This window comes from Arvicanthis niloticus, chromosome 7 (assembly GCF_011762505.2).
Source record: "Arvicanthis niloticus isolate mArvNil1 chromosome 7, mArvNil1.pat.X, whole genome shotgun sequence".
In the NCBI taxonomy this organism is placed as follows: domain Eukaryota; kingdom Metazoa; phylum Chordata; class Mammalia; order Rodentia; family Muridae; genus Arvicanthis; species Arvicanthis niloticus.
The window spans coordinates 38,226,981-38,239,892 of record NC_047664.1 but is presented as its reverse complement, the minus strand read 5'-3'; the positions used below and the strand labels follow the sequence as shown (position 1 = coordinate 38,239,892).

Genomic DNA, 12,912 nt, shown 5'->3' with positions numbered 1-12,912 from the left:
TGAACTGCAGTGACTGGCACAGGTCAGAGTGCTCAGAACTGGCGTCATAGTCATCGAAGGCCATGGGGCAGGTAAGAGCAGTGCATCTGGCAGTTGGGGGGGGGGTGCGTGAAGCCAACCTGCCCCTTGAAGATATCCCTGAGACAATGCCCCTAGCTTTCCTCACCAGCAGAGACCTGGTGCCTGATTCCAGCCAGCCCACTTTCTACTTCCAGACCTTCTGGGCCTAGAGTTTCCTGTCCTGACCTGATGTTTGCCAGCCCTTATGTAAGCAGCAGGTCCAGCCTTCTAGTTCAGTTGTGCAATACTCTTATTCCTGTGGTCAGGGAGTGAGAGCCGTGCAAGAAGTGGGATACATTTAATTGTGAGAGGTGATGGGTTGGAGGATATTTCTAGCCTTGCTGCTGAGGGCTGGGCCTCTAAGACTTAGGTTGGCAACAGGCAAGTCCTAAAAGGCTCCAGAAGATTCCAGAAGACTCTTGGAATCAAATCAAATCACTGGAGGCTTGGCCTGTGCAGGAGCTGCCCAGCCAGAAGCCACTCCCTCCCGAAATAGGAGAGGACATACCATAGTCCTGCCCCATCCTGCCCGCCTCCAAAACGTGGAGATCTCTCCTGGGCCAACACAGGCAACCCTAGCCCACACAGCAAGATACCATGGAGCACGAGTGGGAGTGAGGGTAAGGGTCTCACTGCAAGCTTCCTCTGTGTCTATGCTCAGTGAAACCTGTGCACGAGAGGGAAAGCAGCTGCCAGCTGACCCTAAAAAAAAAGACCCAAGGCCCCCTTAGGGCCTTGTTTCCTTATGCCAGCCAGCCTTGGTGAGCTGAGCTGGGAATGTTGATACAATGCAGAGTTCTCCCCGGAAGAAGACAAGGTAGAGCAGGCAGCTGTGCTTCCCAGAAGCCTAGTTACTCTGGCATGTGGTAATGAATTTTGGCTGGACAGGGCTCTTCAACATCCAAATGAGTATTGGGAGTGGGGTCAGCTCATTTGCTGAGGCTCTGTCCCAAATACGGCTACTTACACTTACGGACTCTTCAATATCTACACCAGGCTTTGGAACTGAGTAGAGAATGTGGGTCAGTGGCTATGAGGCTGGGAAGCAGTGAGCCCACCACACACAACACCTCCTTCCATCTCTGGGTTCACTGACACATGCCACGACATGGACTAGTGGCTACTTCCTGGCATTCCCTGGGTCCCTGTAGTCTATCTTGCTGGCGTCTGTGTATACAGCCCTTTGCCTGCGACAGAATGTTGTGTGACAAGACATTTCTAGAGAGATGCAATACACACATTTATTCACCCATACAGAGATCCCATGACAGAGCAAAATAGAGGAACCACCAAAGTCCAACTGGTGAGCTAGTGAGGTGTGTGTGTGTGTGTGTGTGTGTGTGTGTGTGTGTGTGTGTGTGACAAGGTTTCTCTGTGTAAGCCTGGCTGTCCTGAAACTCACTCTGTAGACCAGGCTGGCCTCAAACTCAGAGATCCACCTGCCTCTGCTTCATGGCATGTGTTGTCATCACCTGGTAAGCCAGTGAGTTTTACTGAGGTTACTTACAGGAGTGCGGGTGAGGAGTTACGTACAGGAGCAGAAATGACTCAAAGACATTGCTGAATCACCAAGGTCCACCCCAGCATGGATGACAGCTCTCAAAACTTGGGAGCCTGGAGCACACTGCATAGCCTGCAGGCAGCTCCAAGGCTGAAGAATGTCTTTCCAGCTTTCTCAGTTGGTCTAAACCTCTTTCAGGAAGCTTAGCTGGCTTAGGCTTCTCCCAGGTAGCTGAACTGGTCTCAGAGTCTTATTTGCAGGTTGGACTATCTGAGTCTCTTGGCAGCTCAGCTCCTCTGAGGCTGGCTCTCAACTTTCATTGTTTACTCTGGTAGGGAGGGGCTTAGTGACTATAGTCCCTTATAGGAACTTTCTGAAGCTATTTTGTGTTATTTACCTTCCTGTTTAAATAGCGTCTGAGGAAACCATTACACAGCACAGAACTGTGGTCATCTGTGACAGAAGGAAGACTAGGTCTGGAGGGTAAGCGGGTGCTGGGTGCAGGGCTTAGAAGGAACCCCCCTAGGCTTACTCAGTTCTGGCCTCTCAGCTGGCTTTCTCCACACGTGACATCTGGTGAGTTTTGGGGTGCAGATTCTACTGTTTCTGGGGAGCTCTCTAGTTGTACAGTCCTACAACTCTGCTTTGACCAGTTCTGTGCAGGTAGATCCATTTGTCTAGTTTTTAGCTTGGGTCTTGGGTGCCCCGTCAGACTGGAGACCCCTGGGTATGGTAGCATATGCCTGCAACCCGAGGGTTCACATAAACCCCAGGGCTCACCAGGTAAAGGCAGGCCAACTTAAAGTTCAGGATTGTTCTTGGCTACATTGTGAGTTTGAAGCCAGCTTAGGATACATGAAATTCAGCCTGGAGTTTTCCTTTCTTACTAAGTTTTGCTTCCTTAGAAGGGGCTGCTGGTCACATTGGCTAAATTCTGGCCACACAGCACTATGTGTTGGATCGGAGGCCAGGAGGTGATTCATGGCAAGTCTCAGTAAGCAGATAGATACTCCTTTTTCCTTTGTAGAATGTGATGACTACAGCCCAGCTGCCTCAGGCTGTTGGGGTAGCTCAGGAAGATAAAGCATGTGTCCTTGCCTGCTGTTCCACAGTATGGACAGAGATAAGATCCTAATGCCGTCATGTAGCCTCCTCAAGCCCAGTATGACCTCTGACAGAAACATCTCAAACCTGGTTTACAACCTACTATTTAGTTTCCAAATTCATTCTGATACCCATTTTTATAACTATCTGCCTTGCTGTCCCTGTGGCCCGGTCAGTTGGGTCTGCATCAGCCCCAGCACCTCCACGTCTGCACTCTCCTATGGCAGCCCTACAGCTGCTCCTAGGACAAGGCTGAGAGCTAGAGCTCAGTCTGGCCCTTGAGGGCTGGATTTAGCCAGCCCTACTCACAACCCTCATCTATGAAGCCTGGGCTAGCTCCCTCCACCCTTCTCAGCAGCCTGCTTGTCCTGCCTCTTCCCCTCTCCCCAGTCCACCCTGGGGACCCACAGCCTTAAGCGCCAGGAGAAGCTGTTGAATCCCAAGGGCCAGCAGCTGCCTTTCTTCTGAAGAGCTGAAAGCACCACCCCCATCCACCTTGGACCCAGATACTCTGACCGCTTTCTCCTGACTCAGAGACCATGAACCACAGCCATTATAGTGAGCCAGGGAGCTGGGTAGAAACCCTGTGGATAGGGGCCAGCTGAGTAGGACAAGGGCCTTCCCCTTGTCCTACTCAGGGCAGCCCCACCCTGACAGTCACACCAACAAATCTTTCTTATAATAAAGTCAGGGAGATCCACTGAAAAGCAGAATACGGAAATCGCCAGGGTAACTAACCAGTCTTGAATCACACCTTACACTTTCTCCTTCCACCCCATCTCTGATGCTGCAACGTCACCTTAAGACAGAAATATACAAGAGGTCTTTGACCTACAATTGCATCCTGAAGCTGCATAAATAAAAAAGCTGCATGTATCTCACCAGGTAGATAGCTCAAGTGCCAGACCAGAACCACTGACACTGGGAGTTTAACACACAGTGCAGGTGCTCTTTCAATCCTGGGGAAAGGTATGTACCAGCCAGCTACCTGAATTGTAAAAATGCTATTTCCTAGTTCATATTTTTTTTAGGTCAGTGATTTAAAGGTGAATATGGATGCACAAAAGTAATAGAAAGAAAAAAAGGAATAATCACACACACCCTTGACTCAACAGCTCCTATTCCAGATTGGCATGCCCCTGTGTGTAGAAACAGTTAAGAGCAGATGCAAGACAGAGACTGGGAACAGCCTTGTGAAGGACAGCACATCCATCCTCACAACAGTGTCCTGCAGGGAGAGCCTTCAAGAAGGGAGAGTGAGAACCACTGTGCACAGTAGTAACCAACAACAAACTTCAAAGCTCTGGAAGTTAACAAGGTTTCTGATAGCCACCCCACCCTTGTACCCCAAGACCCGGATGTTTATTGAAGGGTAGGGTGCAGGTCAGTGGAAGAACATACACTCACACACTCAGCATGTGCAAGGCCTTGGGTTTAATTCAGTTCAGGACAGAACTGAAGAGTGGCTGGTTCCCTGACACACAGCTCAATGTGCTTAGGATGACTTAAAGAAATGGTTAACATAAGGAATGCCACATGTTTATGGAAATTAAACAACAAACTTCTAATCAATTGAGAAGATAGTAACTGGAAAACTAGAAAATTCTTGAAATTAAAAAAAAGTAAAAAAACCAAAAAGTCCTGGGGCTGGGGACCACATGCCTGGAATCTCAGTACTTCAGATGAAGGCAGGAGGAGCAGGGTTTAACATAGCCTGGGTAGCATAGGACCCTGCCTCAAAAACCAAACAAAAAATTTAAAAGATAAAAACACACACAAATACAACTGTGCCTAGTAGCACACGTCTGTAATCCTAACATTCAAGAAACTGAGGCAGGAGAACCCTCGAGTTCCAGTTCAACCTGAAATATATGTACCAGGACCTTGTCTCAAAAAACCAAAGCCCAGAAAACAAAAGCAAGCTCCCAGCCCAGTTCTGTCTGACTTCCATGAATGCTTGGTCCTCTTTGGCTTTGATGCTTCTTGCGTCTTCTTCATTATATCTCTAAACTTCAGCAGAGCCACAAGGGTAGGTGGCCCAGGCATGTTTAGTATCTGAAAACCTCCATTATGTTACTCAAAACACAGCTGCCTAAACAAAACACACTTTCCAAGGAGTTAGTTATCAATCAACAGCCTGTTTTAGATGAGAAACACTAGAAATTAAGTGTTGCATGTCAATGCCAAAGAAACTCCTCCAAGACAACTTGTAACTCTAGAACAATAGCTTGTGGTTGGAGACTGTGGTACCACGGTGTTTGGCTGGGGTTCTGAACTCCACGATCTTGTGTAGGCAGGAGCTTTGGACTTGGGAGATAAACAAATGTCTATGTTGTTGACAACCAAAAGAGAGGTCATAAGGAATTAAATACTTGTTTAACACAACAATACAGAAAACTGTAAGTAAAAGTCCACACCTATCAGCAACACAATGAAGAAGAAAGGGTGGAAAAAGATACACGGAGTAGCAGCTTTCCAGAGAGAATGGAGTGGCTACATTGTTACCAGAAGGGGGGAAGAAAGGACAAGTATGTAAGAACTAAACACAGGCCCACCAATACAAGAAGCTAAAACTAACAGAGAGGTGACAGACAACAGCTGAGGATGGCATCACTTCCATGGACTGATAGGAAAGCCTGCAGGCGGCACACCAGGTAGGTGACTGTTTTTTCACTTTTCACACATCGCAGAGCCTCCACAGCAGGACAGAACTGAAGAGTGGCTGGTCCCTCGATACACAGGTCAATGTGCTTAGGATGTCTTAAAGAAATCACTAAAATAAGGGATGCCACATGTTTATGAAAATTAAACAATAAACTCCTAATCAATTAAGAAAGTAATAACTGAAAAATTAGAAAATTATTTGAAATTAAAAAAAAAAAAAGTCCTGGGTGCGGGAGCCACATGCCTGGAATCTGTGCTTGAGATGAAGGCAGGTGGAGCAGGGTTTAACACAGCCTGGGTAGCACAGGACCCTGCCTCAAAAACCACACAAAAAATTAAAAAGACAAAAATACATCATGAACAAATCTAAAAGATAAATGTAAAATAATGTTTAGACCAAAACTTGCAGCTATAAATACCTCTCCTAAAAATACAGGTTTTAAATCAACAAGCTAAGTGTTTCTAACTTAATAGGAAAAGAGAAAAATCATATCCAAAGCAACCCAAAAGAAATAATTAAAGTCTATAGAACTAAAAAAAAAAAAAAATGGAAAAATAACACGGACTAGTTAACACAACTAAAACACTATATTTAAAAACAAACAAACAAACTAGCCAGGTGGTGGTGCACACCTTCCTTTAATCCCAGCACTTGGGAGGCAGAGGCAGGACCTCTAACTTTGAGGCCACCCTGATCTACAGATCAAGTTTCAGGACAGAAAAACCTCTCAAAACAAAACAACAACAACAACAACAACAACAAAAAACCCAAAACGAAACAAAATAAACTATAGGTGACCAAGAAAAAGCGGACAAGGGATGGGCATATGGAAAGGATTAGACATAATGAGCAAAGGCAGTTTATCCCAGGACTGCAAGGCTAGTTCAAGATATGGCCAGTATATAATAGATTACATCTCTCTGAACTATCGCATGACCATCTCAATAATTGACACAGAAAAAGCAGTTAGAAGTGGAGGGAAATCATTTTACAAAATTGAAACTTTTAAGAGGAAAGACTCAACAACACACATAAAAGTTGACTTAAAAATGGATTAAAGCCTTTACACATACAGTCCAAAACTGTACAGCTCTTGCAAGGCCTGGAGTAGTAGTCCATGTCATTAATCTCAGTACTTGGGACACAGAGGCAGGTAAATTGCTTGAGTTTCAGGCCAGCCAGGGCTACATGGTGAAACCGTGTTTCAAAACTAAACATTGAAACAAACAAAAAGAAACATTAACAAAAAAAAAAAAAAAAAAAAAAAAAAAAAAAAACCTCTCAAAAACAAAACAAAAAACCACTACCACCACCACCAAACAACCACAACAAAAACAAAGCAAATCTTTGTGTTTTGAAATTAGTCAATGGTTTCTTTGAAATGACACCAAAATTATAAGCAACCAAAGAAAAAAATAAAATGGCTTCATTAAAATGAAAAAGGAGAAACATGATAAAGGACAGCTACAAAAATCCACAGTTGGTATCACACTCAGTCTGTGTGGGAGGTCAGGGCAGGAGAGTCAACATTCAGCACTGGACTGGAGATGCTAACCAGAACAATTAAGCATGGGGCAGTTGTGCCTGCGTGGGTATGTGTGTGCGTGTAGAAAAACATGTGAACTCCATATCTGTGCACAGAAACAATTCTAACATACACAAAACATATGCTATTAACTAAGGGACAAGTTTCACCGAGCTGCAAGGTACAAGATCTAAATAAAAATGAACTATATTTCTATAAGTTAACAATAAATTATCTAAATATGGAACTCTGAGAACAGTCACATTTATAAAAGCATGAAAGCACATAGGGATACATTTTTTAATATAAGTGACCTATTAAAAACTATAAAAATACTAAAAATAAATGACAGCTCAATTAAATAGAATGCTATCAGAAGTTCATGGATTCTAACTTGCCTTCAGGTTCCTCCTGCCATGCTTGAATTGAGCTCCTTTCCTGACTTCCTTTGATGATGAACTGTGATCTGGAAGTGTAAACCAGATAAACCCTCTCCTCCTCCCCAAGCACTTTGGTCGTGGTGTTTTACCTCAGTCACGGTAACCCTACTACCGTAACAGTGGCCAAGAATCCCAATGGCTAATTATCAAAAGACTCAAGGACAATGAAAGTCCCAAATGCAAACAACAAAGCCTGCCCTACCTCACACCACACACACTTGATCCAAAATGGATCAAAGCTTGACGTGTAAGAGCTAAAATGATACAGTCGTCAGACGAGAGCAGAGTGTAGTAGACACACGCCTCTAATCACAGCACTTGGAAAGCAGAGGCTGGTGGGTCTCTGTTAGCTGGAGGCCAGCCTGGTCTACAGAGTGAGTTCCAAGGCAGTTAGGACTATGTAGAGACTCTATTTAAAAAAAAATAACAAAAACAAAATTCTCAAAAAAACTATGAGTAAATCTCTGTGCCTTGAAATTAAGCAATATGTGTGTGTTTATATGTATATATATGCATATATTATAATTAGTATATATCCATCTCAATGAACAGCTGTGGAGCTTCACATTGGATTTTACACTTTCACTATTAACTATTGGGGGGGGGTAAAACTAGAAAAAGAATTAACTTCATATCTTCTTTCATGACTCAAGTGTTCATTACCTACATCCAGCTGGCTGTAGTTATGTGTATTCATGTTTGAGTCTGTTTTGTTCCATGGACGCACATCTGCTTTTGTGCCAGTACAAGAGTATATTCATTGCTATATCTCTGTAATATAGCTTGAAATGTGGGATTTCTTCATATTTTTCATCTAGGATGCTGTTAGCTGTGGCTTATCATAGATTTTATTATGATCATAATAGATTTTTATTATTAAAACTTTATTACAAAGCCATGTGGGTGGTGGTACATGCCTTTAATCTGAGCACTTGGGAGACAGGAAAGCAGATCTCTGAGTTTAAGACCAGCCTGGTCTACAGGACAGCCAGAGCTACACAGAGAAATCCTGTCACAAAACAAAACAAAACAAAACAACCCACAAAACAACAGCAGCAACAATGGAAAAAAATTTATTACAAAAAACTTATTAAAAAAAAATCACACAGTGAACTGAACCAGACCCAAAGTTTCTCCATCTCAATGAACAGCTGTGGGGCTTCACACTGAATTTTACACTTTCACTATTAACTATTGAGGGGGGGGGGAATAAAACTAGAAAAAGAATTAACTTTATATCTTCTTTCATGACTCAAGTGTTTATTACCTACATCCAGTCCTTTCTTGGGTGAACTTATTATGTTTGCATTCAGTTTGCAGTATTGTATTAGATTTTTGCATCTACGTCCATCAGAGATAGTTGCCTATATCAGAGATATTGTTTTTGCCTACATGGGTTTTGGTATTAAAGTAATACTGGCTTTATAGAAAGAATTTGGAAATGTTCCTTCTGTTTTTCTCTCTGGGCCTGAGCATTTGTGTGTGAAAAGTTTTTTTTGTTGTTGTTGTTTTGTTTGTTTTTTGTTTTTTTTTTTTTTTACTACTGTTCCAATTTCCTTATTTGTTATAGGTCTGCTTAAGAGGGATTGGTGATATGTTATATGTCTAAGTTGTTGCTCTCTTCTTCTTAGTTTAACTTTGGTAGTTTAGATAATTTAGAAATTCATCCATTCCTTTTTTAAATTAAAACTTATTCCTGAGTGTTTTGCTTGCATGTATGTGCACCACATGCGTGCCTTGTCCACTTCTTTTAGAGTTTCTAACTTAATGGAGAATAGGTTTTTAAAGTATTTCTTTACAGTACTCTGAATTTCATCGATGTCATGATGGTTCCCTGTTCAACTCATTCTATTCATTTGAATCATGTCTTTATTTTTGTTTGTTTTGGTTAGTTGGTTAGCTAGAATCTGCTAATGGCTTGTCAAAGAACCAGTTCTTAGATTCATTGATTTTTTTTCTTTCAATTTCATTAATTGAGCCGGGCAGTGGTGGCACATGCCTTTAATTCCAGCACTTGGGAGGCAGAGGCAGGTGGATTTCTGAGTTCGAGGCCAGCCAGGACTACACAGAGAAATCCTGTCTTGAAAACAAAAATCCTCAAAAAACCAAACCAAACCAAACAATCAATTTCATTAATTTATGTTTTTTTTTTTTTTTTAAAACTAGGTATTTCTCTACTCAGTTTGGGTGTGTTCTTGTTTTTACAAATCATCTAATTACATCCTTAAATCATTTATCTGAGGTTTTCTGATTTAATAGGCAGAGTTAGTCTCTCACAGGACTCCATTCCATGCATCCAGAGGTTTTGTTGTGTTTTCAGTTTTGAATTTAGAATTAAAACATTTTTTGATTCTTTTTTGACCCATTCATTATTTAGTAATGTGTTGTTTAATTGTTATGAATTTGTGTAATTACCAGGGATTTGTTTGCTATTGGTTTGAAGCTTTATTGCATTGTGGTTAGATAAGATATATTAATATATTAATTTTTTTTCAATTTTTCTGAACTTGTTATGTTTTGTGTCAAATTATGTGATCTATTTTATTATTTTTACTTTTTATTTTTTGAAACAGGGTTTCTCTGGGTATCCCTGGCTACCTTGGAACTCATTCTGTAGACCAGGCTGGCCTCAAACTCAAGATTTAATTGCCTCTGTCTTCTGAGATTAAAGGTGTGAATTACCACCTCCTGACCAATACGATCTATTTTAAACATTTGGCCTGTTGTGTAGAATGTATGTTCTTTAGTGTTTGGATCAAACATTCTATACATATTTGTTAGGTACATTTGATATATGACATCATTTAATTCTGATATCTCTATTCATTTTTTGTTCAGATGACCCATCTTCTGGAGAAAGTGGGGTACAGAAATTACCCTCTAATACTGAACTGGAGTAATCTGTATCTTTAAGTTCAATGGCATGTTTCTTATGAAATTGGGTGTGCTGGAGTTTGATGCATACAGAAATGTAATGTATTCCTGATCAACTGTTCTCTTGATTAGAATGAAGAGTCCTTGTCTTTAATTCCACCAACTGGAAGGCAGAAACAGGCAGATCTCTGTGAGTTTAAGGCACACCTGGTTTATCTAGCAGGCTAGGACTGCATAGGAAGACAATCTCAAAAATAAAATAAAATAAAATAAAAAGGTAGTGACACCTGCTTCCTTCCTGTTTGCATTTGCTTGGGATACTTTTTTCCATCCTCATGCTTTAAGGTGGCCCTGATCTTTAAAGCTGAGTTCTCAATCCATTCAACTAACCAGTATGTCTTGACTTGGGAGCTGAGGCCATTAAAATCTAGTTACGGTTAAAGGTGTGTGCTGGCTACTGATGTTTTGTTCTCTGCATTCATCCTCTTTTGTGCTTCAGAAGTTACAGCTTCACTTGTTTTCTCTGTTGTTTGTGACTACTCTTTCTCTCTCTTCAGTCTAAAGAACTACCTCTGGTATTCTCTGCAGGACTAGTCTGGTGGACATGAATTCTTTTGGCTTGTTTATAACACGCAATGTTACATGGCCTTAATCTCAGTACTGAAGAGGCAGAGGCAGGGGGATCTGTGCGTTGGAGACCAGCTTGGTCTACATTGTGGGCTCTAAGACTGCCAAAACTACATAAAGAGACCACATCTCAACAAAGACAAAAACAAAAGCCACAAACCCAATTATTCTAGAAACCACAAACATGGAAGTAGAAAGCGGGCCTAGAGGCGGCCAGGCAGTGTGTCCGGGTAACAGAGTTCTGGAAGCAGAGGTTGTCACTGGTTATACACTGTGTATAGCCTAAGTGGACTACATGGTATGTGAGTTACACTGTGCATAGCCTAAGTGGACTACATGGTATGTGAGTTACACTGTGCATAGCCTAAGTGGACTACATGGTATGTGAGTTACACTGTGTATAACCTAAGTGGACTACATGGTATGTGAGTTACACTGTGTATAACCTAAGTGGACTACATGGTATGTGAGTTACACTGTGTATAGCCTAAGTGGACTACATGGTATGTGAGTTACACTGTGTATAGCCTAAGTGGACTACATGGTATGTGAGTTACACTGTGTATAGCCTAAGTGGACTACATGGTATGTGAGTTACACTGTGTATAGCCTAAGTGGACTACATGGTATGTGAGTTACACTGTGTATAGCCTAAGTGGACTACATGGTATGTGAGTTACACTGTGTATAGCCTAAGTGGACTACATGGTATGTGAGTTACACTGTGTATGGCCTAAGTGGACTACATGGTATGTGAGTTACACTGTGCATAGCCTAAGTGGACTACATGGTATGTGAGTTACACTGTGCATAGCCTAAGTGGACTACATGGTATGTGAGTTACACTGTGTATAACCTAAGTGGACTACATGGTATGTGAGTTACACTGTGTATAACCTAAGTGGACTACATGGTATGTGAGTTACACTGTGTATAGCCTAAGTGGACTACATGGTATGTGAGTTACACTGTGTATGGCCTAAGTGGACTACATGGTATGTGAGTTACACTGTGTATAGCCTAAGTGGACTACATGGTATGTGAGTTACACTGTGCATAGCCTAAGTGGACTACATGGTATGTGAGTTACACTGTGTATGGCCTAAGTGGACTACATGGTATGTGAGTTAGGCTTCAACAGAGCTGGGTCACAGAGTTTTATGCCAGGAGTTGAACATGTGTATTAAGCAGTATATGCATGAAAGAGTGGATTTCTGAAGGCATTATAAAGTACATAGCACCACTAGGGACATACTCACTGCCCAAGGGCTGACCTGCAGCCAGCTGGAGTGCCTGCCCCTATCGACTCCAATGCAGGTATGCTATCCTGAAGGGACTCCCCCCTCTCCAGAGACACACTCTGCTTATGCAAGTTTGGCTAGCCTAGAACTTACAACTTAGACTAGGTTAGCTGTTTGTTTGTTTGTTTTCAAGACATGGTTTCTCTGTGTAGCCCTGGCTGTCCTGGAACTCACTCTGTAGACCAGGCTGGCCTCGAACTCACAGAGATATATCCACCTGCCTTGCCTTCTGAGTGCTGGGATTAAAGATTAAGTGTACCACCATGCCTGGCAACTAGGTTAGCTTTTAACTTGTGTTATCTTCTTGCCCTGCCTCCTAAGTGTCAGGATTACAGGTGTGCATCACCTCCTCTGGCTCTCTGTTCTTGTTTCTCGAGCAGTCTTGCTCTGTAATCCATACTGGCCTAGGACTCAGTCCTGTTTATCTTCCAAGTGCTGGAATTATGGGTATGGTACCACATACATGGTTAAAATAGTTGAGAATCAAACCCTGGACTCACCACTAAACCATATTCCCTGGCCTCCTGGAGAGTATTTCAATGCATCACTCCATTGTTACATACAGAAAAAACAAGCTGATTCTCCTCAGACTTAAGTCTATTCCTCTTCCCATCCTAGAAAGCCGAGGAAGGAAGGAAAGGAGCTGATGGCCTAAGGGGACCACAGCACATTCAGCACACCCACACCCACACCCACACCCTTTTACTTCAGTGCATAATTAAACTGGTTTGCAAACTTCTCGTGTTTCTTCTGGTCCATCTGGTTCATGGCAGCAACTACTCTCTGCACAGCTGCCCTATGGAGAGAGCACAGTA

At 42.3% G+C, this 12,912-nt stretch overlaps 1 protein-coding gene across 6 annotated transcripts in view; it reads right to left on the bottom strand.

The window, feature by feature from the left end:
• Nucleotides 1-9,796: 9,796 nt before the first annotated feature.
• The window catches only part of Uvssa (UV stimulated scaffold protein A), a 39,870-nt gene continuing 36,754 nt past the window's right edge, over nucleotides 9,797-12,912 (bottom strand). For 5 of the 6 annotated variants that reach the window (XM_034509525.2, XM_076938283.1, XM_034509524.2 and 2 more), the window contains one exon: nucleotides 12,668-12,893. In XM_034509525.2, coding sequence (XP_034365416.1) covers nucleotides 12,800-12,893 — 94 coding nt within the window. In that variant the 3' untranslated portion in view covers nucleotides 12,668-12,799. Of the gene's footprint in view, nucleotides 12,894-12,912 lie in introns of all 6 variants that reach the window. The other variant, XM_034509523.2, reaches the window with a different exon arrangement.